Source organism: Nannospalax galili, unplaced genomic scaffold (genome assembly GCF_000622305.1).
Source record: "Nannospalax galili isolate Female #2095 unplaced genomic scaffold, S.galili_v1.0 scaffold278, whole genome shotgun sequence".
Lineage (NCBI taxonomy): Eukaryota > Metazoa > Chordata > Mammalia > Rodentia > Spalacidae > Nannospalax > Nannospalax galili.
Window position 1 is genome coordinate 6,652,556 of NW_008347536.1, and position 26,555 is coordinate 6,679,110.

A 26,555-nucleotide genomic window follows, 5' to 3' on the forward strand; every position below is an offset into this window, starting at 1 on the left:
TGTCCATGTCTCGTAAGCATGTCCAATGTAATGTTGAGGCCATATTAGAGATTTAGGCTTGCCTGGTTTTCAGCCTGATTGTCACAGGCTGCGTGCCTGTTTAGAAAGACTGAGGGTTCTAAGACTGCCTTTAGTAAATTATACCAATCATGGTGGGTTTATAAATATAAGGACCACTGATGAAAAACCTGTTTTAAATATGGGGAGTCAGGGCCAGATTGCTCAGCTGCCTTGTTGATAAGAATGAGGTCAGCAAGGGCGGTGGGCAGCCATGGGCACTGCACTGCATCAGGGGTGACATTAACTGGAAATGCAGACAAAGGCAGGTGAGGGTTTAAGGAGGGCGGTCTAGGAGGGAGGGGCACATTAGCAGGGGAAGGGGCGGGATGGTTATTGGGGGGGAGAGAGTGACTCCTTCCACGGGTAATGGGGCGGGGGAATTTCTGGGCATGGTAGCTCTAGGAGAGTATCCTGAGATATAGGCAAAGGAGCTCCTTCTTTATTGGAGGTGGGCACAGAGGCAGTGTCCACCTCCGGGTCCGGGAGGTCTGGGGTCGAGATAATAGCCAGATCTACATTAGATTGCTCCTGGCAGTGTTTGTTGTGGGCCAAGATGACTTCCTCAGGAGAGGAGGATTTAAGGCTAGCAATGATGGCTAAGAGGATCGGTTCGAACGATGCGGGGGGAATGATCCCTGACCCACCCTCCCTTTTTTGGGCCAGGAAGAGGATCCTCATCCATGTGTCAGGGTCCCACATGTTTTCAGGGGAGACCCACAGAGCTAAATTAGTGGCTTCATCCCAAAAGTGTTTGATATCTTTTGGTTTCACTTTCAACCCTCTGGTTTTAAGGAGCACCTTGAGTGCTGCCATTTGTGGTTCCCTGAATTGTGGTAAATTGCCCATTGTGGGAGGGTCTTGTGAAGGGGAATTCGCCACAAAAGTAGAAGATGAGGGTGACTACCAAGAGGGCACAAAGGAAGCAAAGAAGCACTGTGAGCCACTCAGATGTAAACTCCTCCAACATGTAGAGGTGTATCGGATCAAAATGTCTTGTGCTCAGTGAGGGACTTCTGGAGGCTGTGACACCTCCAGCCGTATGCTCACACAGTGTCTCCAGGACAGGCAACAGGGTGACCCGAAGCCTGGGCTCTGAGTTTGGGGTGGATCAGCCCTTATGTGAACTCAGTGGGATGAGCCAAGGGGGGGAGGTGCCCATGTGGGCTTCAGGACCACATGGTGGAGCATGCCTCCCTGATCTAACAAACTAGTCCAATGATAAAGACAACAGACATGGTGGAGGGGACAGAGGAGGGGCCTACTCCCTTACCCTTGAGCAGCTGAAGAAACAAATCCAGAGGCCTACTTACCGAATGAACTGAGGTTCTGGGTGTCACCAACACTGTGGGCAGGGGTCCCTGTTCAGGCGCCAGGTGTTGTGGGTTCTCCTCAGGCCAGCTGTGAAGACCCCAACCTGGATCGGGTCCCTTGCCAATTAGGGGGGGCAAGAGGCACTGAGTCAACACACAGACACCAGGAGTCGAGTAGAAGCAAGCACTAAGTGAGGTGCTGCAGGCTCGTTTAATGCAAGAGGGGGCAGACCTTGTATTTCCTTTTCTCCATCCCCAAGTCCCTTTAGTCAGCATATTGTTTTCTGATTGGTCCATGCCACACAGTCTGTCAGCAGTCACTGGACTCACGAGCAGGGCACGGAGGTGTGGGCTCCTTTTGGTGGGCTATTTGCAGACCAAGAAGTGAAGTGAATTCTCGCTGAATCCCAGGGCTCTGAGTCTGTGCCATCTTTGGAGGCCTCCTGCTACAGAGTCCCACACCAGAATAAGAACAGAAAAGAAATCCACATACCAAAGTCACAGACCAAAAAATAATAACATGAGGCTGGGTGTGGTGGTGCATGCTTTTAATCCCAGCACTTGGGAGGCAGAGGCAGGCAAATCTCTTTGAGTTTGAGGCCAGCCTGGTCTACATAGTGAGTTCCAAGTCGGGATACAGGGAGACACAGGCTCAAAAAAAAGGGAAATGACACAATGAGCAATACTAGATATACATCCAGATACAGTTGGCAAAGTGTGCTTTTAAGTCAGGGAGACTAGGAGAGAGGAAAAGAATAAGTCGCCTAAAGATAACCCAGGACACAGAATTCAAAATAACAATTATAAACATGATCAAAGAATTCAAGGAATTTAAAGAACACACAAACGAATCAAAGAACTAAAAGAAGATAGGGATAAACTTCTGACTGAATTCACAAAAGAGTTAGAAATATTGACGAAAACTCAGGCTGAAATGAAGAAGGAAGTGAAACACTCAATAAGCCAATTAGAAACAACAGGAGAATGCCTCACCAATAGAATGAATGAAATGGAAAACAGAATATAAAGATTGGATAATAAGGTTGACGAATTGGACTGCTCAAGCAATTATTATGAAAAATTTAAGAAAACAGGAAAGGAATACATAGGAAACATGGGGCACCATGAGAAGACCAAATTTACACATCATAGGCATAGAGGAAGGAGAAGACTCTCAGGATAACAGTATGAACCATATCTTAAACAGGACTGTAGAAGAAAATTTCCCAAAATTAAAGAAAGACATTCTCATACAAATACAAGAAGCACATAGAACACCAAATGGAAAGGACCAGAAAAGAAACTCCCCATGGCATATCTTAGTAAAAACACTAAATATACAAAACAAAGAGAGAATACTGAAAGCTGCTAAAGAAAAATAAGTCACCTATAAAGGAAAACCCATCATAATTACAGCTGACTTTTCAGTGCAAACTATGAAAGCTAGAAGAGCCTGGACCAAAGTATTGGGACCAAATTATTCCCAGTTCTAAATGATCACAGATACTAATCCAGAATACTTTACCCAGCAAAGATGTCTATTATAGTTGAAGGGGGAAGAAAAAATCTTCCACGTCATAAATAGGCTGGAAGAATTCATGTCCACAAAACCAGACCTTCAGAGAATTCTTGAAGCAATACAAAGAGATGAAGAAAGGAACAACTATACCCAAGGGGGTAACAGAAAGAAACTCAATGAAGGTATAACTATGGAAATGCACAGTTATATCAAGAATGAGAAGAGAAATAAAAATAATAGGAATCAATACATGTCTTTCAATAATAAATTTAAATATCAATGGACTGAACTCACCAGTCAAAAGACGCAGGTTATTGAATGGATTAAGAAACAAAATACAGCCAGGCTTGGCGGCACATGCTTGTAATTCAACTCTCAGGAGGCAGAGGCAGGCAGATCTCTGTGAGTTCAAGGTCAGCCTAGTCTACATAGTGAGTCCCAGGCCAGCTGGGACTATGGGGAGACCTTGCCTCAAAAAGACCAAAAACAAAAAAACAAAACAAAAAAACCCCCAAAACAAAAAAACCAAACCAAAACCCAAAAACAAAACAAAAGGAAGTAAGAAAGAAATAAAGAAACAAAATACATCTTTTTGTTGTCTGTAAGAAACCCATCACACCTTCAAGGACTGGCACTGTCTTAAGGTGAAAGGATGAAAAAAAATATTCCAGCAAATGGTACTAAGAAAAAAAACAAAAGTTGCAATTTTAACATCTGACAAAATAGGCTTCAACCTAAAACTAATCAGAAGAGATAAAGAGGGTTTCTTCATTCAGATAAAAGGAACAATTAACCAAGAAGATATTAGAATTATGAACATATATGCACCAAACTCTGGTGCACCCAAATTCATAAAAACAACACTACAGGACTTTTTTTTTTGTTTCAAAAACAATTTAAAAAATTTATTAAGAATTTCGTAGAAGGATATAGGCGTATAAGTTGTTTTGATCAAATCCATGTCCTCTCCCTCCCCTCCAATTCCTCCCATATCTCCCCATCACTTTTTTTTGATAACTTCATGTACTCTTTTTTTGTTTTCTTTTTCTTTTTTATGGGGCTTTTTGCTACTCTATCATTTCCCCCTCTGAAGAGGTAGCCCTACAATCTTTTAAGGATTTTAAGAGCTCCCAAATACTTTTGACATTTTTGGCCCTTGGAACAGAGTATGTTGCTAAGAGGCCCAAGGGCATTTTGACTTTTAGCCAAGAAACTGGCTACTTTTCTTTGGGGTCTTTTCACCCTAACTGCCTAGCCAATTCCTACCTCCTATTCTTACCACATCATCCTCTGCAGAGGTTACCCAGCTTGTGGACAGGAAATTGGGATGCAGACTGCTCTGGCTTCTTCCATGCTGAACAGGGACACAGGGTGAGGCAATTGGGGTACCCCTTGAGTGGGTCTATCTAAAAGACTCCCAAATTGCATAACTCTTATCTGTAGGGTGATAAGAAAGTCCTTGATAGGTGAATAGGAGTTGTGAAGAAGTGAAGGCAAGACTAATTAGCATTACAAATTCCAGACAGAAAACTAGAAAAAAGTCAGAACAGGGCAAATTTCAAATGTTCATATGAGAGTCCATTGGAGTTTCTTGACAAGGGCTTCCAAAAGCATCTCTCTGTTGGGTTCCTCCTCATTTTTCTTTTGTCTGCCAAGGCTGCACTTGAGAGTGATGGGTTCAGGATTTGCTTTCAGGCATTTTGGTAGCTGTTGGAGTGGTTAGAATCAGCGTCAGTTCCTTCTCAAAGGCTTCGAGATGGGGGAGAAAACAAATTTGGCCATCATTTTAGAACAATAGTGGGTTGTCTCCCTTAGCTACAGGTGGGCACTACAGTATTTCAGACCAAAATGTGAAGCCTTACATTTGAGCAGCACTTTCTGATTCAGAACGAAATTATCAATGAGAGATAATTGTATAAATAACTTTTTATATGAACTTAAGCCTAATGTCTGAGAAGTGTAATCCCTTGAACCATGTGCTATGTAGATAAAGCTTGGGTAAAAACAACAAATGTTCTCAGATAAACCTTTTGTTCCTTAAACTAGTTGACTGAACTATGACCTTAGAAATTTTAAGATTATTTGTATATTATTTTTGTCTCATCCTTGATATACCATAACAAACACTTCTATTCTTAGGTTCTGAGTTTACTCAAAGACAGCACAAGGTTGTTTTTTGTTTTTAATGGCTGGAGGTTGCAGAGATGACTCAGCAGTTAAGACCATGGACTGGTCTTGCAGAGGACCCCAGTTACATTTCTAATACCCATATAGGACAGCTCACAACCTCCTGCAACTCTGATTCCAGGGAATCAGACATGCTCTTCTGGCTTCCTTGGACACCTACATTCATATGCACATAGACAGAAGAGACTGTTGGATTCCCTGGAACTGGAGTTACAGACAGTTGTTAGCTGCCATGTGGGTGCTGGGATTTGAACCTGAGTCATCTGCAAGAACAGTGTTCTTAACCACTGAGCCATCTCTCCAGCACCTCATTTTCTTTTTAAAATAATTATGAGACATAGTAACATTGAAAAATAAATTTTCCATCTGTTGTGAGAGTTCTTTTTCTGGGGATACTAAGCAATGCTTATTCCCTTTTAAGATTCTAGTATTGAACCAATGTTTGATTCAAGCTTTACTGGGGAACCAATGAAATTTCTGAGCTTACTTGCTGAGGTAACAGAGGGTTTTCTGAAGTATATGAATGACCTGACACTGGAAAGCCTTTACCTCGCATGGGTCAAGCTTTCCCTCCCTAGCCTTCCCCAGATTGTGTACTTTAGCCATCTGCAAATCCAGGATATCATGTATGATTAGGGCCAAATTACACACTGTTTGTTGGGGACCCCTGTTGTGTAAAGTAGCAGTCTCTCCATGTCCGGATAGCCCACGGGGCTCGGCGTTCTATGCAGAGACTCCTTTTATCAGCAGGGTGCCTTCCTACTCTCTTCCTGACTCATCTTTGAAGTAGCCGTCACAGAAACATGGCCTCTGGCTCTGAAACTGCCAGGTTTTCCTGTGTGATAATCAGGCAATGTCTGGCAGCCTGGCAGAAGCCCACCACCACATGTAAATGGGGCATCCCAAAAGCACCTATCCACTAAGGCTTTTGCCACTTCCCTCACAGTATAAATATCCTGGTTTCCCTTTAATAAATCGAAGTTGCATCAGGAGCTGTGTCTGAAGCTGTGTCACTGAATCCTGCATCTTCCCGGAGGGAGCTGTCCCTTCGTAAACAACGACTCATGAAGACCCTGCTTTCGCTGCCCCGCACCTCCCCTCGTGACCCGGCAGCTGACGGATCTCAAACCCAGAGGGAGTGCCCAGTAGATTGGGACGGAACCCACCCGGATGGCTGACAGCGGTCCTCTAGAGCCGTCAGCCCCGGTAGCAGAGAGCCTCAGCAACGTGGAGAAACAGGGACCCGCCCAGCGGCGGAGAGACAGGGACCCAAACAGCAGACACAGTGCATGACCTGCCGCACCCCAGTGATGCACGGGAGACCGGCGCCACGCCCAGTAGCTGGCACTCCGAGATCCCTGCGACCCCATAACTGTTGGCTGGGAAGACTGGCTGGATACTCTGCTGAGGGTCCAATGACCCTGCTTGACCCCCCTTTAATGAAGGAGCACAACTGACAACAAGCCCAATTGTGACGATGTTTAGCAATTGGGCACTGCTGAAGTCATAATGATGGTAGTTATTTCATACAGAAGTGACTGATATATAGTATCATATTATTAAAAGGACATGGAATTTAAAAGGATTTGGTGCTAGGATCTACAAATAAGGAAGAACATATGTCTTTTCTGTGTTACTTCACTTAGTATAGCAGTTTCTAGATCTATCCATTTACCTGCAAATTTCATTATTTCATCTTTCTTTGCTGCTGAATAGAACTCCATTGTGTAAATATATTACATTTTTGTTAACCACTTGTCAGTTGAGGGGTACTTAGGTTGCTTCCATCTCTTATCTGTTGTGAAAAGAGCAGCAGCAAACATGGTTGTACAAGTGTCTCTATAATAGGATGAGTCCTTTGGGTATATGCCAAGGAGTGGTATAACTGAATCATATGGTACATTCATTTTTAGTTTTTTAAGAGTTATTCACACTGTTTTCCATATGGTTTGCATGAGTTTGCAATCCCACCAGCAGTGAATGAACATTCCTCTTTCTCCACATCCCTGCCAGCATTTGGTATCATTTGTTCTCTTGATCCTGCTGGTCTGATTGGGGTAAGGTGATACTTTAGTGTGGTTTTAATCCGTATTTCCCTAATTTGTATTTCCCTAATTTGTAATTCCTTAATTTCCCTAATTTAATTTTTTCCTTAACGATGTTGAACACTTTTTAAGATTTTTTTTTAGCTATCTTTATTTCTTCCTTTGAGAACTCTCTGTTTAGATCTTTAGCCCATCTTTTAATTGGGTCATTTTGTTTCTTGCTTCCTTGTTTTTTGAGTTCTTTATGTATTCTGGATGTTAAACCTTTGTCAGTTATGTCACTGATGAAGATTTTTTCCAATTCTGTGGGTTTTCTCTTCAATTTTTGATTGTTTCTTTTGCTCTACAGAAGCTTTTTAGTTTAATGAGTTCCCACTTGTTGATTGTTGACCTTAATTCCTGTGCCACTAAAGCTTAATTTAGAAACTCTTTTCCTACACCTATACCTGGTATGGTACTGCCTTTCCATTTTCTTCCAACATCTTCAGTATTTCAGGTTTCACACTGAGATCTTCAATCCATTTTGTGCAAGGTGGAAGATAAAGATCTAGTTTCATTCTTCTACAGGTGGAGATCCAGTTTTGCTATCTTTCCTCCATTGTGTGTTCTTGACACCTTTGTCAAACATTAGGTGGCTGAAATTGAGTGTACTCAGGGTTGGGTCTTCAATGATGTTCAGTTGATCTATTTTTGTGCGAGTACCTTGTTGTTTTTATGACTATAGCTCTGTAGTATACTTTGAGATCTGGTATAGTAATCCCCATAGCATTGCTCTTTGTGCTCAGGGTTGCTTTGGCTATCTGGGGTCTTTTCTGCTTCCATAGGAATTTAAGGACACTTTTTTTCTAAATCTGTGAAGTATGTCATGGGGATTTTGATTGGGATTGCATTGGATCTATATATTGTTTTTGGCAGGATGGACATTTTCATATATTAATTTTTCTCATACATGAGCATAGGAGGTCCTTCCATCTCCTGGTGTTTTCCTCATCTGTTTCTTTAAAATTTAAAATTTTCACTGTCGAGATCTTTGATGTCTTTGGTCAGGTTTATTCCAAGATTTTTTTTTCAGGTATTGTAAATGGGAGGGTTTCCCTGTACTATTTCTCCAATCACTTGTTATTGGTGTATAGAAAGGTTGGGCTGCAGAAATGGCTCAGTGGTTCGGAACACTGAGTGGTCTTGCAGAAGACCTGGGTTTGAATCCCAGCACCCACATGGCAGCTAACAACTGTCTGTAACTCCAGTTCCAGGGGATCCAACAACCTCTTCTGTCCTCAATGGGCATTGCACGTCATGGGTGCGCTTACCTACTTGCAGGCAATATACACATAAACATAAAAAAATAATAAAAAAAGAAAGGCTACTGATTTTTGTAGATTAATTTTGTCACCTGCCACAGTACTGCAAGTGTTGATCAGTTCTAGGAATTTTCTGGTGGAACTTTTGGGAGCTCTTAGGTATAGTATCTTATTGTCTTCAAAAAGGGATAATTTGACCTCTTCTTTTCCAATTAGTACTCCTTTAATTTCCTTTTCTTGTCTATTGCTCTAGCAAGAGCTTCAAGCACTACACTGAAAAGGAGTTGAGATAGTGGACAGCCTTATCTTGTTCTTGGTTTTAATGGGAATGCTTCCTGTTTTTTTTTTTTTTTTTTTTTTTTTTTTATAGCTTTGTTATATATGGGGTTTGTTGTATATAGCTTTAATTATGTTGAGGTATGTTCTCTCCAGTCCAATTCCCTTTGGGTCTTTGAACATAAATGCATGCTGAATTTTGTCAAAAGCCTTTTCTGCACCTATTGAGATGACGATATGTTTTTATTTTATTTTAAAAATATCTTATTATTTTTATTTTATGTGTATATTTCCTGCATGTATGTGAGTGCATCCGTGTCGTGCAATGCCGCGGAGTTCAGAAGAGGGCTTTGGATTTCCCTGGAACTGGAGTTAAGGACGGTTCATAGCTGCCATGTGGGTGCTGGGAATCAAACCCAGGTCCTCTGCAAGAGCAGTCAGTGCTCTTAACCGTTGAGCTATCTCTCTGGCACCGACGATGTGTTTTTTGTCTTTGAGTCCATTTATATGATTGGTGACATTTATTGACTTGCGTATAATGAACCATCCCTGCATCTCTGGAAAAAAACGGACTTGATCATGGTGAATGATCTTTTTGATGTACATCTGTGTGTGGTTTCCAAGTATTTTGTTGAGAATTTTTGCATCTAAGTTCATTAAGGATATGGATCTATAGTTTTCTTTTTTGGTTGTGTCTTTACCTGGTTTGAGTATTAAAGTGATGCTGGCTTCATAGAAGGAATTTGGGAGTTCTTCCATTTCCATTTTTTTGAATAATTTTTTCTTTTAATTTTATTATTTTTTAAAAATTTTATGTGTATGCGTGTAGTGCCTGCATGTAGGTAAGTGCAGCCATGCCGTGCAATGCCTGTGGAGGTCAGAAGAGGCTGTCAGATCCTGAGTTATGAACAGTTGCCAGCTGCCATGTGGGTGCTGGGATTCGAACCCAGGTCTTCTGCAAGAACAACCAGTGCTCTTAACTGCTGAGCCATTTCTCCAGCCCCTGTTTTGAATAATTTAAGTAGTATTGGTTGGAGGTCTTCTTTGAATCTGGTAGAATTCTGCTGTACATCCATCTGGGCCTGGGCTTTTTTTTAGTCAGGAGGCTTTGTATTGCTGTTTCGATTTCCTTACACTTTATGGGTCTATTTAAACTATTGATCTCTTCTTGGTTTAACTTTGACGGTTCCCATGATTTTAGATATCCATCCATTTCTTTTAAATTTTCAAATTTAGCATAGGTTTTTAAAATATTCCCTTATAATTGTCTGGATCTTTTTGGTGTCTATTGTGATGTTTCCCCTTTCATCTCTGATTTTGTTGATTTGGATTTGCTCTTTCTTTCTTTTGGGTAACTGGGATAGGGGGTCTGTCTATCTCATTTAGCTTTTCAAACACCAGCTCTTAGATTCATCAATTCTTTGTATTGTTTTCTTTGTTTCTATTTTATTAATTTCTGCTCTGATTTTTGTTATTTCTTCTCTTCTGCTGGGTTTGGGTTTCATTTGTTCTTGCCTTGCCAGTGTCTTGAGTTGCAGTGTTAGGTCATTTGTTTGGGCTCTAATTTTTTTTTTAATGTAGGTGCTTAAAGCTTAAACTCCCCTCTTAGGACTGTTTTTAAAGTGTCCCAGAGGTTGTGTTGTGTTGTATTGTTCTTTTCATTTAGTACCGGGAATACTTTTATTTCTTTCTTAGTTTCTTCTATGACCCATCCATCATCCATGGGTGGCTTTATTGCATTGTGGTCTAATAGAATGCATGGCATTATTCTATTTTTAAATTTTATTTTATTTATTATTTTATTATTTCCATATTTTTTATATTTGTTAAGGTTTGTTTTATGGCCCAGCATGTGGTCAATTTTTGAAAAAGTTGCATGGGGTGCTGAGTAGAAAGTACATTCTTTGGTGCTTGGGTGGAATATTCGAAAGATGTGTGTTAGGTCCGTTTGATGTATAATATCATTTAATTCAGATGTCTCTCTGTTTATTCTTTGTCCAGTTGACTTGTGTAATGGAGAGGGTGGGGTATTGCTGTTACTGAGTTGGGGTTAATCTGTGTCTTAAAAGTCCTGTAGTAGTGTTTTTACAAATTTGGGTGTGCCAGAGTTATATGTTAAGGATTGTAATATCTTCTTGGTTGATTGTTCCTTTGATCAGAATGAAGTGACCCTCTTTACTTCTTATGATTAGTTTTACTTTGAAGTCTATTTTGTCAAATATTAGAATTGCAACCCCTGCTTGTTTCTTAGTGCAATTTGCTTGGAATATTCTTTTCCATCCTTTTACCTTAAGGTAGTGCCTGTCCTTGAAGGTGAGATGGGTTTCTTGTAGACAGCAAAAGGATGGATTTTGTTTCTTAATCCATTCAGTTAGCTTCAGTCTTTTGACTGGGGAGTTCAGTCCATTGACATTTAAGGTTATTATTAAAAGATGTGTATTGGTTGCCATCATTTTGATTGCTGTTTGTGTTCTTTGTCTAATTTTGTGTTTCCTCAATTATACCTTCATTTATTTCCTTTCATTGCCTCTGGGGTATAGTTGTTCCTTTCTCCTCTCTTTGTATTGCTTCAAGTATTCTTTGAAGGGCTGGTTTCTGGACATGTATTCTTTCAGGCTTTTTGTATCATGGAAGATTTTTCTTCCCCCCTCAACTATAATAGACATTTTTGCTGGGTAAAGTATTCTGGGCTGGCATCTATTGTCATTTAGAACTGGAAATACCCTGGACCAGGCTCTTCTGGATTTCATAGTTTGCATTGATAAGTCAGCTGTAATTCTGATGGGCTTTCCTTTATATGTGACTTTTTTTTTTTCCTGCTTTCAATAATCTCTCTTTGTTCTGTGCATTTAGTGTTTTTACTATGATATGTTGTAGGGAGTTTCTTTTCTGATCCTGTCTATTTGGTATTCTATGTGCTTCCTGTATTTGTATGGGGATGTCTTTCCTTAATTTCAGGAAATTCTCTTCTACAATCCTGTTTAAGGTCTGGTCAATACCATTAATCTGAAATTCTTCTCCTTCCTCTATGCCTATGATATGTAGATTGGGTCTTTTCATGGTGTCCCACATCTCTTTCATAGTTCATTCCTGTGTTTTTAAAAATTTTTCATAATCTTTGCTTGGGTGGTCCACTTCTTCAACTTTATCCTCCAGTGTTGATATTCTGTTTTCCATTTCATTCATTCTAGCGGTGAGGCTTTCCCCTATTGTTTCAAGTTGGCTTATTGAATTTTGCACTTCCTTCTTCATTTCTGCCTGAGTTTTCTTCAAAGTTTCTATCAATTTTGAGAATTCATTCAGAAGTTTATCCCTATCTTCTTTCAGTTCTTTGTTTTTTCGTGTGCTCTTTAAACTCATTGAATTCCTTGATTGTGTTTATGATTTCTTAAAAAATTCTGTGTCCTGGATTATCTCTAAGGGGTTCTCTTTGTAGAACTCTTCTACAAGACTGGTGGAGTTTGGTGGGGCCATAGTGTTTTGGCTTTCCATTTTTTTTTTTATTCTTTCATTGTGATTTTGGCATGTGAATTTTTTTTGTTGTTTGTGATTCTGATATGAGAATTTAGTTGAAGTATGCTTCTGTTTGTATTATTGGCGTGCCTTGGTCCTTTTCTTATTGTTTATGTAAAGCTGATTGGTCCAGGTTTCAGGTTCTCTCAGGTTTTATTTTGGAGGGAGCTGATGGCTTCAGATTAGCTACTCAGGAGTACCCACTGAAGCCCAAGTTAGGTTCCAGTCAGGTATACTCAGGCTTCTGTCTAAGGTTTATAGGTGGCCAATTTTACAACTCTTCATAGGTCTGCTGAGTTCTCAGCCCCTATGCCAGAGGGAGGCCGGAAACAGGCCACCCTCTGGCATTCTGGTGAGATCACAGCTGTTATACAGATGGAGGTCAGAACCTGCCCTCTCAGGCTGTCTACTAAGATCTCAGCCTTATCTTACCAAAGCCAGGTCTTCTCTGGCACCTTGGGAGGGTCCTCATGCAATCACAGTTAGGGGGTTGGGTACAGCACAATTAGGGGAAGCTCACCACCACGTGGAGGCAGGATCTGGGCTGCTCTCAGACAGTCCCCTGCATTCTCAGCCCCTGTTCTAGAGGGAGGCTAGATACAGGCACTCTCTGGCAACCAGTCTACTGAGACCACAGTACACAGATGGCAGTTGGAACTCACCCTTTCAGGCTCTCTGCTAAGATCTCCAACACTACAGGACATTAAGACACAGATTAACCCCAACTTAATAATAGTAGGGGGCTTCAGTACCCCACCTTCTCCATTAGACAGGTAAACCAGACAAAGAAAAAAACAGAGAGACATCTGAATCAAATGAAACCATACATCAAATGAACTTAACACATATCTTGTGACTATTCCACTCAAGTACCAAAGAATACCCTTTCAATTCAGCACCCCATGCAACTTTTTCAACTATTGACCACATGCTGGGGCACAAAACAAGCCTCAACAAATACAAAAAAATTGAAATAATTCAATGCTTTCTATCAGACCATAATGCAATAAAACTTAAAATTAACTCTGGAAGAAGCCCTAGTAATTACACAAACTCATGGAGATTAAACAACATACTCCTGAATGATGAGTATGTCAAAGGAGAAATTAAGAAAGAAAATTATTCTGGAATTAACCGAAAAGGAGAATGAAACAACAAAACCTTTGGGACACTTCAAAAGCAGTCCTAAGAGGGAAGTTTATAGCTCTAAGTGCCTATGTTAAAAAATCAGAAAGAGCACAAATAAATGACTTAACATTGCAACTCAAGACTCTGGAAAGACAAGAACAAATAAATTACAAACTCAGCAAATGAGAAGAAATAACAAAAATCACAGCAGAAATTAATGAAATAAAAACAAAGAAAACAATACAAAGAATCAACAAATCTAAGAGTTGGTTCTTTGAAAAGATAAACAAGATAGACAGACCCTTAGCCCAGTTAACCAAAAGAAAGAAAGAACAACTCCAAATCAATAAAATCAGAGATGAAAGGGGGAAATATTACAACAGACAACAAAAAGATCCAGTACATTATTAGGGAATACTTTAAAAACCTATGTGCTATTACATTTGAAAACTTAAAAGAAATGGATGTATTTCTAAAATCATGGGAACCACCACACCTAAACCAAGAAGAGATCGACAGTTTAAACAGATATAACATATAAGGAAATCAAAACAATAATACAAAACCTCCTGACTAAAAATAGCCCAGGCCCAGAAGGATTCATAGCAGAATTCTACCAGACGTTTAAAGAAGACCTCCAACCAATAATACTTAAATTATTAAAAATGATAGAAAAAGAGATAGAACTTCCAAATTCCTTCTATGAAGCCAGCATCACTCTAATACCCAAACCAGTTAAAGATACAACCAAAAAAGAAAACTATAGACCCATGTTTTTAATGGACATTGATGCAAAAATTCTCAACAAAATACTTGCAAACTGCATAAAGATGCAAATGAAAAAGATCATCCACCATGATCAAGTTGTTGTTTTTTTTTTCCCAGAAATGCAGGGATGTTTAGTATATAAGTCAATAAACATCATCAATCACATAAATAGACTCAAAGACAAAAAACACATTGTTATCTCAATAGATGCCAAAAAGGAGTTTGACAAAATTCAGCATGCATTTATGTTCAAAGTTCCAAAGGGAATTGGACTGGAGGGAATATAACTCAACATAATTAAAGCTATATACAACAAACCCACAGCCAGTCATTCCACATGGAGAAAAAGTGGAAGCATTCCCATTAAAATCAGGAACCAGACAAGGCTGTTCACCATTTCCACTCCTTTTTAATATAGTGCTTGAAACTCTTGTTAGAGACAATAAGACAGGAGAAAGAAATTAAAGCAGTATTAATTGGAAAAGAGGCCAAATTATCCCTTTTCACAGATGATACGACATCTAAGAGATGCCAAAAATTCTGCCATAAAACTCCAAGAAATGATTAACACTTTCAGTAAAGTGGTAGCTTATAAAATTAATCTACAAAAATCAGTAGCCTTTCTACAAACCAATAACAAGCAGTTGGAGAAAGAGTACATGGAAACCCTCCCTTTCACAATAGCCTCAAAACAAAACAAAGAAAAAAATAAAACATCTTTATTATTTGGAGTAAACCTGACCAAAGATATTAAATATCTCTATAATGAAAATTTTAAATCTTTAAAGAAAGAGATTGAGGAAGTCACCAGAAGATGGAAGAATGCTTATGGATTGGACAAATTCATATTGTGAAAACGGCCATTCTGCCAAAAGCCATTTATAGATTCAATGCCATGCCAATTGAAATCCCTATGACATTCTTCAAAGAATTAGAAAGAAACCATCCTAAATTCATGTGGAAGCACAAAAGACCTCAGATAGCTAAAGCAACTCTGAGCACAAAGAGCAATGCTGGGGGCGGGGTGGATTACCATAATAGTTTTCAAACTATATTACAGAACTATAGTCATAAAAACAGCATTGTACTGGCTCAAGAGATATAGTCATAAAAACAGCATGGTACTGGTGAAAAAATAGACCTGTAGATCAATGAAACATAATTGAAGACCTAAACATGAGTATATGCAATTTCAGCCACCTGCTATTTGGCAAAGGGGCCAAGAACATTCACTGGAGGAAAGACAGCATGTTCAGCAAATAGTGCTGGCAAAACTGGATCCCCACCTGTAGAAGAATGAAACTAGACCCTTATCTTTCACCTTGCACAAAAGTGAACTCCAAATGGATTGGTGGTTTAAGTGAAAATGTCCCCCATAGGCTCCAGCTGTGTGGACATTTTGTCCCCAGATGATGGCGCTATTTTGGGAGGTTTTAGAAGGTGTGACTATCCTGGAGGAAGCACGTCACTGGGGGTGGGCTTAGAGAGTTCTTAAGCCTTGCCAGATCTCCGGTTGCCCTCTTGCTTCCTGGGCCTGCGTGATGATGTGGGAGCTTTGCTTCTGCTGCTCCTGCTCCAGCCACCATGCCTCCCTGCCATGACGGACTGTAATTCCCTTGGAACTGTAAGCTCAAATATATTCTTCCTTCTATAAATTACTTGGGTCAGTGTTTCTATCACAGCAATGGAGTGACTAATACAGACCTCAGTGTGAAACCCAAAACTCTGAAATTGTTAGAAGAAAACATTGGCAGTAACCTACAAAATATAGATATAGGAAAGGAGCTTCTAAATTGGACATCTATTGCTCAGGAATTAAGGTCAAGAATCAACAAGTGGGACTTCATTAAAGTAAAAAGCTTCTGTATAGCAAAAAACCAACCAAGGAGATGAAGAGAAAACCCACAGAATGGGAGAAGATCTTTGCCAACGACACATCTGACAGAGGTTTAACATCTAGAATGTATAAAGAACTCAAAAAACAAAGAATCAAGAAAGCAAGTAACTCAATTAAAAGATGGGCTAAGGATCTGAACAGAGAGTTATCTATGAATTTCCCAGGCCTAAGTGACACATCTACAATGCAACCTCTAAACCTAAGGTGCATGGAACATAGAACAGGGGTAATGAAGATGACACTAATGAATCCTTTAATTTTTATTAATGAAGATCCCTCATGCAACACAGAGGGTCAGGAACACAAAAGGTCACAAATGTCCAAAATGTAGAGATTAAGAGTCTCCTGATTGATGGTCATTGGGCAGGACTCCTATATTAAACTTCATCCACCAAGGGCTCAGGGACCATTGCAGGGAGGGCATGGAAAGATTGTAAGAGCCAGGGAGGAGGTGCCTGACCATATGGAAACAGAGTCCTACAATCTCCCAGGACTCTGCTCATATGATTCTATGGCAATGGTGACAGCATTCAAAAGCCCCTTGCAAACTCAGACAAAAACCCAGCGTGGAACTGGGGAAATGAACAGTAGACCCCAATCTTAGCTGAGGAAACATTGGCAAGTGATTGCTGCTAGGTGAGGAAGAGCTGATCATCCTAAAACAAGACTCTATATAGGCTGACTAGACCTCAGTGAATGGACTTACACTGGGGAACGTCTGGGGACACTGACAACACACTGGGCCTTAATGTGGATGATAGAGTATATGGGTTCCACTGCGAGGGCTATGGGAAGGTTTCGGTGGGAATGGGAGTATAAAGATGATTGTTTGAGATGTTCTGTATAAAATACACAAAAAACTTAAAAAAATTAGAAGCTAAGATATGAGAGAGAATATGTGGTGTTTGGCTTCTGAGCTGGGGTTACCTCAATGTAAGAATTTCTAGTTCCATCTATTTTTCTGAAAAACACATAATTCCATTTTTCTTTATGGCAGAATCAAATTCCATTGCGTGTATGTAACACATTTTCATTATCCATTCATGTGCTTATGGACATATAGGATGTTTCCACTTCCTTTCTATTGTGAATAGAGTTGCAATAACATGGATGAGCAAGTATCTTTGTAGTAAGATGTAGAGTCCTTTTGAATTACATATCTTAAAATTAAAAAAATATATATGTGTGTGTGTGTGCTTGGATGTATGTATGTGCATCATGTACATGCAGGTGCCCAAGGAAACCAGAAGAGGAACTAGAGATACAGGTGGTTATGAGATGCCCAATGTGGGCATCAGGAACTGAACCTGGGTCCTCTGCAAGAACAAATATTCTTTTCCTCAGAGTCATCTCTTCAGCCTCTATATATCTTTAAAAAATATTTATTTGTGTGTGTGTGTGTGTGTGTGTGTGTGTGTGTGTGTGTGTGTGTATGTGAGAGGATAATTTTATGAGACTGATTCTCTCCCCTTTATGTAGGTTCTGTGGCTTGCTCAGCAAAGATTCCTACCTGCAAAGACCGCATCACGTGCTGAGCCATCCCCCCATCACGTGCTGAGCCATCCCCCCATCACGGGCTGAGCCATTCCCCCCCCCCATCACATGCTGAGCCATCTCCCTATCACGTGCTGAGCCATCTCCCCATCACATGCTGAGCCATTTCCCCCCCCCATCACGTGCTGAGCCATCTCCCCATCACATGCTGAGCCATCTCCCCATCACATGCTGAGCCATCTCACCCTCACTTGCTGAGCCATCCCCCATGACATATCTTAATTTACTCAGTCTTTCATTCAACAAGCCTGTGTTGCATTCTTGTTCTGCGCTCATTCTGCACAGAGAAGTGCTTATATCTGAAATCTTGATCAAGGGAAGAAATACCATATTCAAGTTTCATTTTGTTGGTTATTTTTAACTCAGTGGCTTTCAAAATTTCAGCTATATCTGAATCACCTGAAGGGCTTGTTAAAGCACAATTTACTAGACTTTGTCTCCACAGCTTCAGATTTAGTGTATCTGGGATTCAGCCAGGGGGAATGGGTTTCTAGCAGGTTCCCAGGTGATGCTGGTGAAACTGATCTGTGCCTCACAAGGAGAACCACTGACTGAGTGGAAGCAGGTCGGGTCACCAGTGTATCTTCTCTTGCTCTCTTTTATTTATTTTTTTAAAAATTTTATTTTGTCATTTTTATTTTAAAACTTAACTTGTTTTGAGGTGGGCTAACTTCACTCTTGGTCCAAACACGTGCTTGTTGAATGAGTGTGGAGTAAATTAACACCATGCAGTGGGAGAGGGGTATAGCACATGGACATCATTATTATATGCCTAGTCTATGAAAGAGCCTTAGTTTTCTGAGAAGTAGGTAGTAATTTCAGATTACATAGAGATCGTGTAGATGTCAGGAAGGATTCAGTTGTTTGTGAACTTGAGATGCTTACATTTTGTGTATGTGTGTGCATAGACAGAACTGGTACAATACATTCCCCAGAATAACCTAATGAAGAACTTCTGGGTTGAGTTTAGTTCCTGCCAGCCTTCTGAAGTGCTGGGATTACAGATGTGTGACACCATGTGGGGCTTACAAACCCTTTCTTCCTTCCTTCCTTCCTTCCTTCCTTCCTTCCTTCCTTCCTTCCTTCTTTCTTTCTTTGTTTCTTTCTTTGTTTCTTTCTTTCTTCTTTCTTGTTTTTGGTCTTTTTGATACAGGGTCTCCCTGTAGCCCTAGCTGACCTAGAATTCGCCCTGTAGACCAGGCTGGCCTTGAACTCACAGTGATCCACTTGCCTCTGCCTCCCAAGTGCTGGGATTAAAGGCATGCACCACCATGCCTGGCAAAAATGCTTTTTATGCAGGCACAATAATATAAAGCAAGTGTTGAGTAATATCTAACATGTACATATTAAAATTGGCCCAGTCATCTCTGTTTTGTCACTTGCATCTTGTTTGTTCAAACTGGGGGTCCAATTCTGAATCATGCATTGTAACTGGTCATTATGTTTCTTAAAATTCATTTAAGTAAAATTCACTTAACACCCTTTCCCTATGGCATTGCTTGACCAGATGTGTCTGATGGGTTTTCAATTTACTGTGCTACCCTGTGCATTTTCTGGTACCTGGGCATTAGATTTAAAGCCTGCCTTAAGATAAAAATGAAACTGTTTGGGGAAGAACACATCGTAGGTAATATGTGCTCTCTGTTTTACACAATGAGAAAACACATATCCCTGCCAGTCCCACCATTTGTGATGTTATATTGATCACTGGATCGAGGTGGTGAGAGCTCAGGACTTTTATTGTTACCTTTCCCCTGTCAAAAAAGAGTATTGTCTGTGGTATCATTGCAACACTGTATGAAAGTTAATCTTTCTGTTATCTTTTGAATTTTTAACACCAACTAATAATTCTTGTGTCAATAAGTAATGTTGCAGAGCTGTTATTTTTCTAAGTTATTAATTCCTTTTACATATAGTTCTCTTAGAAGAGCAGATTAAATATTGAATTCTTTATTGTTAATTCCCAACTTCAAAGTAAGGAATTGATTTAGTGGGTATCTTTTTTTTCTATCTATTACTCTCTTTTATTTTGCTTTTTAGATTTTTTAATTGAATTTTTGTTCTGTGTGAAATACACAAAAATTTAATGGACATCTTAGATATTCTGAAAATATTCTTACACATTAATGAATTTTCATGAATTTCATATTTAAATCAACTATAATTTTTATTCTTTTATGTTCAGTTTGTTTTATGTTCAGTTTATTGAAATGTTAGCCAGTGATAATTTTTTCAGTAATGTAACTTTATTAATTTTTAGCGTGATTTGCTTCTTTGCACAGCAAGATGTGCAGGTTTACCTTGGAATTTCCTTGTCTCAAATGTCAATCACTCTCTTCACTATCAAGCCCTTCTTCCTTTCATTGTTTCCTTGATTCCTCTTTTTTTTTTTTTTTCTGGTGGAATAGTTATAGACATGAAACCCTTGGCACTTGGAATGCCTATTGGTAGTATAGTGGCAATGTTTAGAGACATTTTCAATGGTTCATTAGTTCTTGATTTTTTTTTTTTTTTGGTCTTTTTCTGAGACAGGGTCATCCTGTAGCCCCAGCTGGCCTGGAACTCACTATGTAGATCAGGCTGGCCTGGAACTCACAGAGATCTGCCGCTGCCTCCTAAATGCTTGGATTAAAGACGTGCACCACCACACCCAGCTTAGTTCTTGATTTTTAATGTTAAAATTTTAGTGCTTATGTAATTAGACCAGTTTGCTATTCCATGATACATACACATTTCAAAGCATGCTCCACACTATGAATGTATAGAAAATACTTCATTAGTTAGATATTAATTAAATAAAATAAATGAGAAACATGGACCCATATTTCCATTTTCAGTTCAGTCTTACTGTGTTTTAAAGTAGTTACTGGGTTATTATAATTGCATCTTTTGTTTTACATTGAGCATTTTGACCTTACAAATAAAATAATTTCAAGACAGCATCAATACTGCTGTTAATAATAGAGCCAAATGAAGTTTAAAATTTCTTTTTTTAAACTATTTTATTATTTTTTATTTTATGTGTATGAGTGTATTGCCTGCATGTAGGTAAGTGCACCCATGTTGTGCAATGCCTGTGGAGGACAGAAGAGGCCATCGGACATGGCAGACAGTTGTTAGCTGCCATGTGGGTGTGGGATTCGAACCCGGGTCTTCTGCAAGAACAGCCAGTGTTCTTAACCACTGAGCCATCTCTCCAGCCCCCTCCCCCATTTTTTATAATATGTTTATTTTAATGACAGGATTACTTTTTCATGATAATCTAATTACTTTCTTTGAAATACATCTTGTCTGTTTTGTTTTTATCCTAGGTTGATCATTTTGGATTTTTTAATACAAAAACTTTTAAGCAGCGGTACCTAGTATCTGATACATACTGGAAGGCATTTGATGGTGTAATACTTTTCTACACTGGTAATGAAGGGGACATTAATTGGTTTGCAAATCATACGGTATGTGCACGTTTGTCTTCTATTTAAACAATTTGCCTTTCATTATGACAAACTGGGGGAACTGAACTGGGATACAGTACAGATGACCAAATTTTACTTCATTTTTTTCCTTTGTGGTGTTGGGAATTGAGCCAAGGGCTTTGCACATGCTAGGAAAGTGCTCTAACATTGAGCTGCATCCCAAGCCCTCTTTTCATTTTTAAATTTTGGGACATGGTCTGACTCAGTTGCCCAGGCTGACACTGAACTCACTCTATAATTTTGGTAGCACTTGATTTTGCATTTCTCCTGCCTCAGCCTAATGAGTGGCTGGGATTATTGGCCTGCACCACCAGGTCCAGGTTATTATTGTTGCTCTTAATTATAAAGGTATTAAGATAAAAGATAAACTCACTAATAATAGAAAAATAACAGATGTACAAGAGTAGGAAGTCTACAGAGAGTAAATACGGATAATCAAGAGAGCAGAACATTCGGTTTAATGGAATTATAAATGAAAAGAACAAAGTTCTATTTTCAGAAAATTGAATTTTAAAAGTTAAACAAATCTTAATTTATTTTCAGAGTGAATAATCTAAAGAAAATGGGTATAGGATGTTATTGCACATAGTTTTGATAATGGCCTATACAAGGTGAATGTAACAGCAGGAATTTTTATGTTTCTTCAGTATTGTATTTTTGGAATTCAGGGTTATATTAGGTATGTAGTAGGTGCTCAATAAGTATTTGTTAAACGTATGAGCAAAATGAAGGCAAAACCAATGCAAATAAGAGAAAATACAAGTTTGACTCTCAGGTAGGAAAGGGTAGAGGTGAAATTGTAGCTATATTTTATTGGGCTTCCTGTTCTATCATTTTTCTTACATTCATGAGCCTTAAAGTTGTACAACCTATTGGCTTGCCCCCTTATCCTTGCCTCCCTAGACCTTTTGCTACACTTAAATCCATCAAAAAAACTTAATCAGGACACATGAAACAAAGACACCCTTCTTTTGGTACCTCAAGACTGTGAGTAAAAAATGCCAAATTTCTACCAAGAAGTTAGGGTAAATTATTTTAACGTAGGGAGTAATCATGTGATCCAGAATGCCAGAGCCTGCATGATGCCTGGTGTTCCGAAGTCTCAGAAAATGTCTACTCAACTGGATTCAACTGAAAGGAAAGATATTCATTCTTAGCTACTGAATTTATCATTTATGTTCTTATCCCCTTACAACTGTTAATAATCTAAATATAGAGGGAAAAATGATTCTGGATACTGAGATCCATACATCTCTTCCTTTTATAGATCAGTGACCATCAGGTGCCTGAGGTTATTTTGTGCAAAGCCAGCACTGCCTTACCTGTCTTCTTTTCTTTGGCTGTGACTTCCCTTTCATGCCCAAGCTACACAGCAACTTCTTCCTGGAACCTTCTTGATTGCTGAGTGGTGTGGGAGGGCTCACCCCACTGCGGGTGGTGCCACCCCTGGGCAGGTGGGCCTGCATTGTATAAGAAAGCAGGCTGAGCAGGGGCCAGGGGAGCAAGCCAGTAAGCAGTGTTCCTCCATGGCCTGTGCTCCAGTTCCTGCTTCCAGGTTCCTGGCCTGAGTTCGTACCTTGGGCTCCCGGATGAACTGTGACCTGGAGATGTAAGCTGAATAAACCCTTTCCTCCCCAAGTTGGTAGTGGTCAGAATGTTTTTCACAACAATGGAGAAACAAACTAGGATAGAAATTGGTACCAGAGAGTGGGGTATTGCTGTGACAGACCTGACCTTGGTATTTTTAGGAGGATTGTGGAAGCGTTCTGAACTTTGGGCTGGAAAAGCCATTGAGTGCTCAGAGTTTGTTGCTGTGGAGCTTGGATCAGTTATGTTGAAAGAGTTGTGAATGATGGAGGCCTGGCTTGTGAAGCTTCAAAGGGAAGCAGAGACTATCAGGGTTGTTCATGTGAGATTTTGGATTGAGAATCTGTGGGTTCTGGTTGGCTGGGGCTGAAGAATCAGCTGTGATTAAGAAGAGACCAGAACCTGAAGCAAAATGTTTGCTTTACTGGGACAATTGATGCTGTTTAATGGGGGCTGAAAAATCAGCTGTAAGTAACAAGAGACCAGCATCACTGAGGTGAAATCTTGTGAGAGGTATTTCTTCAGGGTCAGCACACAGAGGGGACCCAAGCCTCCATCTCAAGCTAGAAGCAGGACTTGGTAATGTTTAAGAGTCTCCTGCATGGTTCTGATGTTGAAAGCATGAAGGGATCACAGAGAGCAGCTGAGGCTTGGCACTCTGAGAGGCCAGGAAAGGCCATAGGTGAAAATGCAGCTTCAGTTGCAGTGAAGACTCCAGGATTGAAGGGATCATGGAGAGAATCTGAGGTTTTGTACCCCAAGAGGTGAGAAGAGGCCATTGGTGAAGGTGTAGCCTCAGTTTCAGTAGAGACCCCGGCTTTTTGGAGATCCTGGGACCATGGGACGACCACCAAGGACAGCAGTAGGCATGGAATGGAGCCAGCCTGGGTCTTCAAAATGAGCTGTGTGTGCTGTGGACGGCAGAGTCAGAGAAGTGGAGCTGCCAGAACCCTTTGGAGCCCAGAAGATCTTGAGTGAATCCCAGATGTCCAGCCTTTAGCTACTCTGCTGGACTTTGGTTTTGCTTAGGTGTGCCCAATTCCTCCCTTTTGAAATAAGACAGTTTGTTTTGGATTTTAGGGGAGCCCACAGTTAAGAGACTTTTTAAAGAGACTTTGAACTTAGTGAATTTTTTTTTTTCTTTTTTGTTTTTTTTGAGACAATTGGAAAGGTAATAGTTTAATAGTGATGTGTTTGTGTGTCAAGTTGACAAGGGGTCAATTGTGCTGGATAGCTTTAGTGTCAACTTGACACACCTGGGTTGAGGGAGCCTCAATTGGGGAATTGCCTCCATTGGACTGACCTGCGATTGTTGAGTAATGTGGGAGGGTTCAGCCCACTGTGGGTGGTGCTACCCCTGGGCAGGTGGGCCTGTGTTGCATAAGAAAGCAGGCTGAGCAGGGACCAGGGGAGCAAGCCAATAAGCAGTGTCCCTCCATGGCCTGTGCTCCAGCTCCTGCCTCCAGGTTCCTGCCCTGAGTTCCTACCTTGGGTTCCCTGATGAACTGTGACCTGGGAAATGTAAGCCGAATAAACCCTTTCCCCAAGTTGGTAGTGGTCAGAGTGCTTTTCAAAGCAATGGAGAAACAAACTAGGGCAGTATATGATGGAAGTACACGTCAACACTTTACATAAAACTCTTGAAAAATGAAAATATGCTTGAAATAAATGCAGTCAAATAATTACTTAGGTCAAGCTACTTTCTCTCAAAGTCTCACGTCAATTCTAGAAGTCTGTCTATTTTGAGGGATGGTATCTACTCTTAAGACACAGTTTTATATGGTTAGGTATACATACAAGTGCCTATTACAGCGAGTAGTAGAGATCTAATCCTGGAACTCTGATGTTGAGGGCAGGTGATCAAGACTGCTGTGCTGTGGCATGTGAAGGCAGGTGTGCTTGAGCTGGGTGTGGTTGCACCTGTGGATATGTGTCAGGGAATAAGTAGTTCTGTGAAAAAGAATGTGGGGTTCTTGAAACATCACCAGTGTCAGTTTAACTTCACACACACTTCATGCAGCTTTTTTAAAAATTCATTTTTTTTGTGTGTATTTCATACTGAACATCCAAAACAATCTTAATCATCTTTATATCCCCATCCCAAATGGCACCCTCCCATAGCCCCCCACTCCACTGGAGCCCATATACTCTATCATCCCTTTTACTTCCCACTGTGTTGTCAGTGCCCCCAGCTGTTCCCCAGTACAAGTCCATCCTCCGAGTCTAGTCAGCCTTTCTAGAGTCCCTTGTTCTAGGAAGATCAGCTCTTCTTCATCTAACAGCAATCAGTTGCCAACAGTTCTTTAGATAAGATTGGGATCTGCTGTTGATTTTCCCAGTTCTATGCTGGGTTACTGTCTGCCTGAGTTTGTGTGGGACTTGTGTATGCTGACACCTATGCCATAGAATCACATGAGCAGGTTTTCAGGAGCTTGTAGGACTCCGTATCCATATGGTCATGCTCATCCTCCCTGGCTCTTGCAGTCTCTCTGCTTCCTCTTCTGTGATGGTCCCTGAGCCTTGGGTGGATGAAGTTTAATAAAGGGGTCCTGTCCAAGGACCATTATTTAGCAGACTCTTGATCTCTATACTTTGGCCATTTGTGACCTTTTGTGTTCCTGGCCCTCTGGTGCATGAGGGAGATTCATTGTTCACAACTGATTCCTTAGTGTCCTCTTCTTTATCCCTGTTCTATGTTCCATGAGCCTTAGGTGTAGAGGTTGCATTGCAGATATGTTCTCCAGAACTGGGTATCTCTCAGAAACATGTATTCTCTGTGTCTGACCAGTTCTGGAATTTTGCAGTAGCTCCATCTGTTGCAAAAAGAAGCTTCCTTGATGGGTGGTATACGGTATACTTGTCTGTAAATATAAGGATCCATATTTAGCATATGGCAAGAAATTTCATTTGTTTAGAGATATGACAGAGAGAGAGGGTTTTCTCTAGGATCTATGACCTCTCCAGACATGTGTATTTGGCTATATTTACAGTGCCACCCATGAGGTCCCTCCCACTGAGAGGGCTTTAGGTCCAATTAGGCAGCTGTTGAGTGCCCCGGATAGCAGTGCCAACCACTGCATCAGTAGAGGTAGTTTGCTGTGCTGGTCGTGGTGGACTGGCTTGGATCATCGATTGATTTCCTCCCTTAGCTGTTTGCATAGTATCCTCTCATAGCAGAACTATGAGAGCTAGTCCAGAGAAAATACTTCCAGGTCAGTTCCTGCTCTACTACTCCAAGCCCTGTGTCTGAAGTATGTCCTGTCTTCAGCAGTAGGGTCTTATCTTCCAGTTCTGGGAGACAGCTAAGAGCTCTGGCAATAGCCGGTGTTATCTGGGGAGTCTCTTGGACCACTCTGACCTCCACAGGGAGATCTCTCCTGCTTGGTACTGTGCTCCTTGCCCTACAGTCCCCAGGTATACATACATACGCACTAATGTTCAGAAACCATATGTGCATTTCTCAGAGGCTTTCAGAGGCAGCAAGCTCTTTTTCCTTAAAATTTTTCACAAGAAGCGGTATAACTGAGTCAAATGGTAGGTTCATTTTTAGTTTTTAAGAGATCCCCACCTTACCTCCCATAGGGGTTGAACAAGTTTGCAATCCCGCCAGCAGTGGATGAGCCTTCCATTTTCCCCACATCCTCTTCAACATTTGGTATCAGTTGTAGTCTGATTGGGGTAAGATGAAATCTTAAAGTGGTTTTTTTAATTTGTATTTCCCTAATTAATGATGTTGAACACCTTTTAAGATGCTTCTTAGCCATTTTATTTCTTTTTTTGAAAACCCTCTGTTCAGCTCCTTAACCCATCTTTTAATTGGGTTACTTCCTTTCTTGATTCTCTGTTTTTTGAGTTCCCTGGGTTGTGCAGCCCAGGGAAGCAGAGGGAGGTGAGGGTGGTACCAGGACCAGAGGGCTCCTGGGGACCTTGAGAAGGA

General features: G+C 40.4%; 1 protein-coding gene across 2 annotated transcripts in view; it reads left to right on the forward strand.

Annotated features, from left to right (window-relative positions):
• LOC103743050 (lysosomal Pro-X carboxypeptidase-like) overlaps window positions 1-26,555 on the forward strand; it is a 108,117-nt gene that overhangs the window by 32,806 nt on the left and 48,756 nt on the right. The window contains exon 2 of one of the 2 annotated variants that reach the window (XM_029568874.1): window positions 20,870-21,010. The exons of the other annotated variant lie outside the window; for it this stretch is intronic. Within the exon in view, the coding sequence (XP_029424734.1) occupies window positions 20,870-21,010 (141 nt within the window). The remainder of the gene's footprint in view (window positions 1-20,869; window positions 21,011-26,555) is intronic. 2 annotated transcript variants of the gene reach the window in all.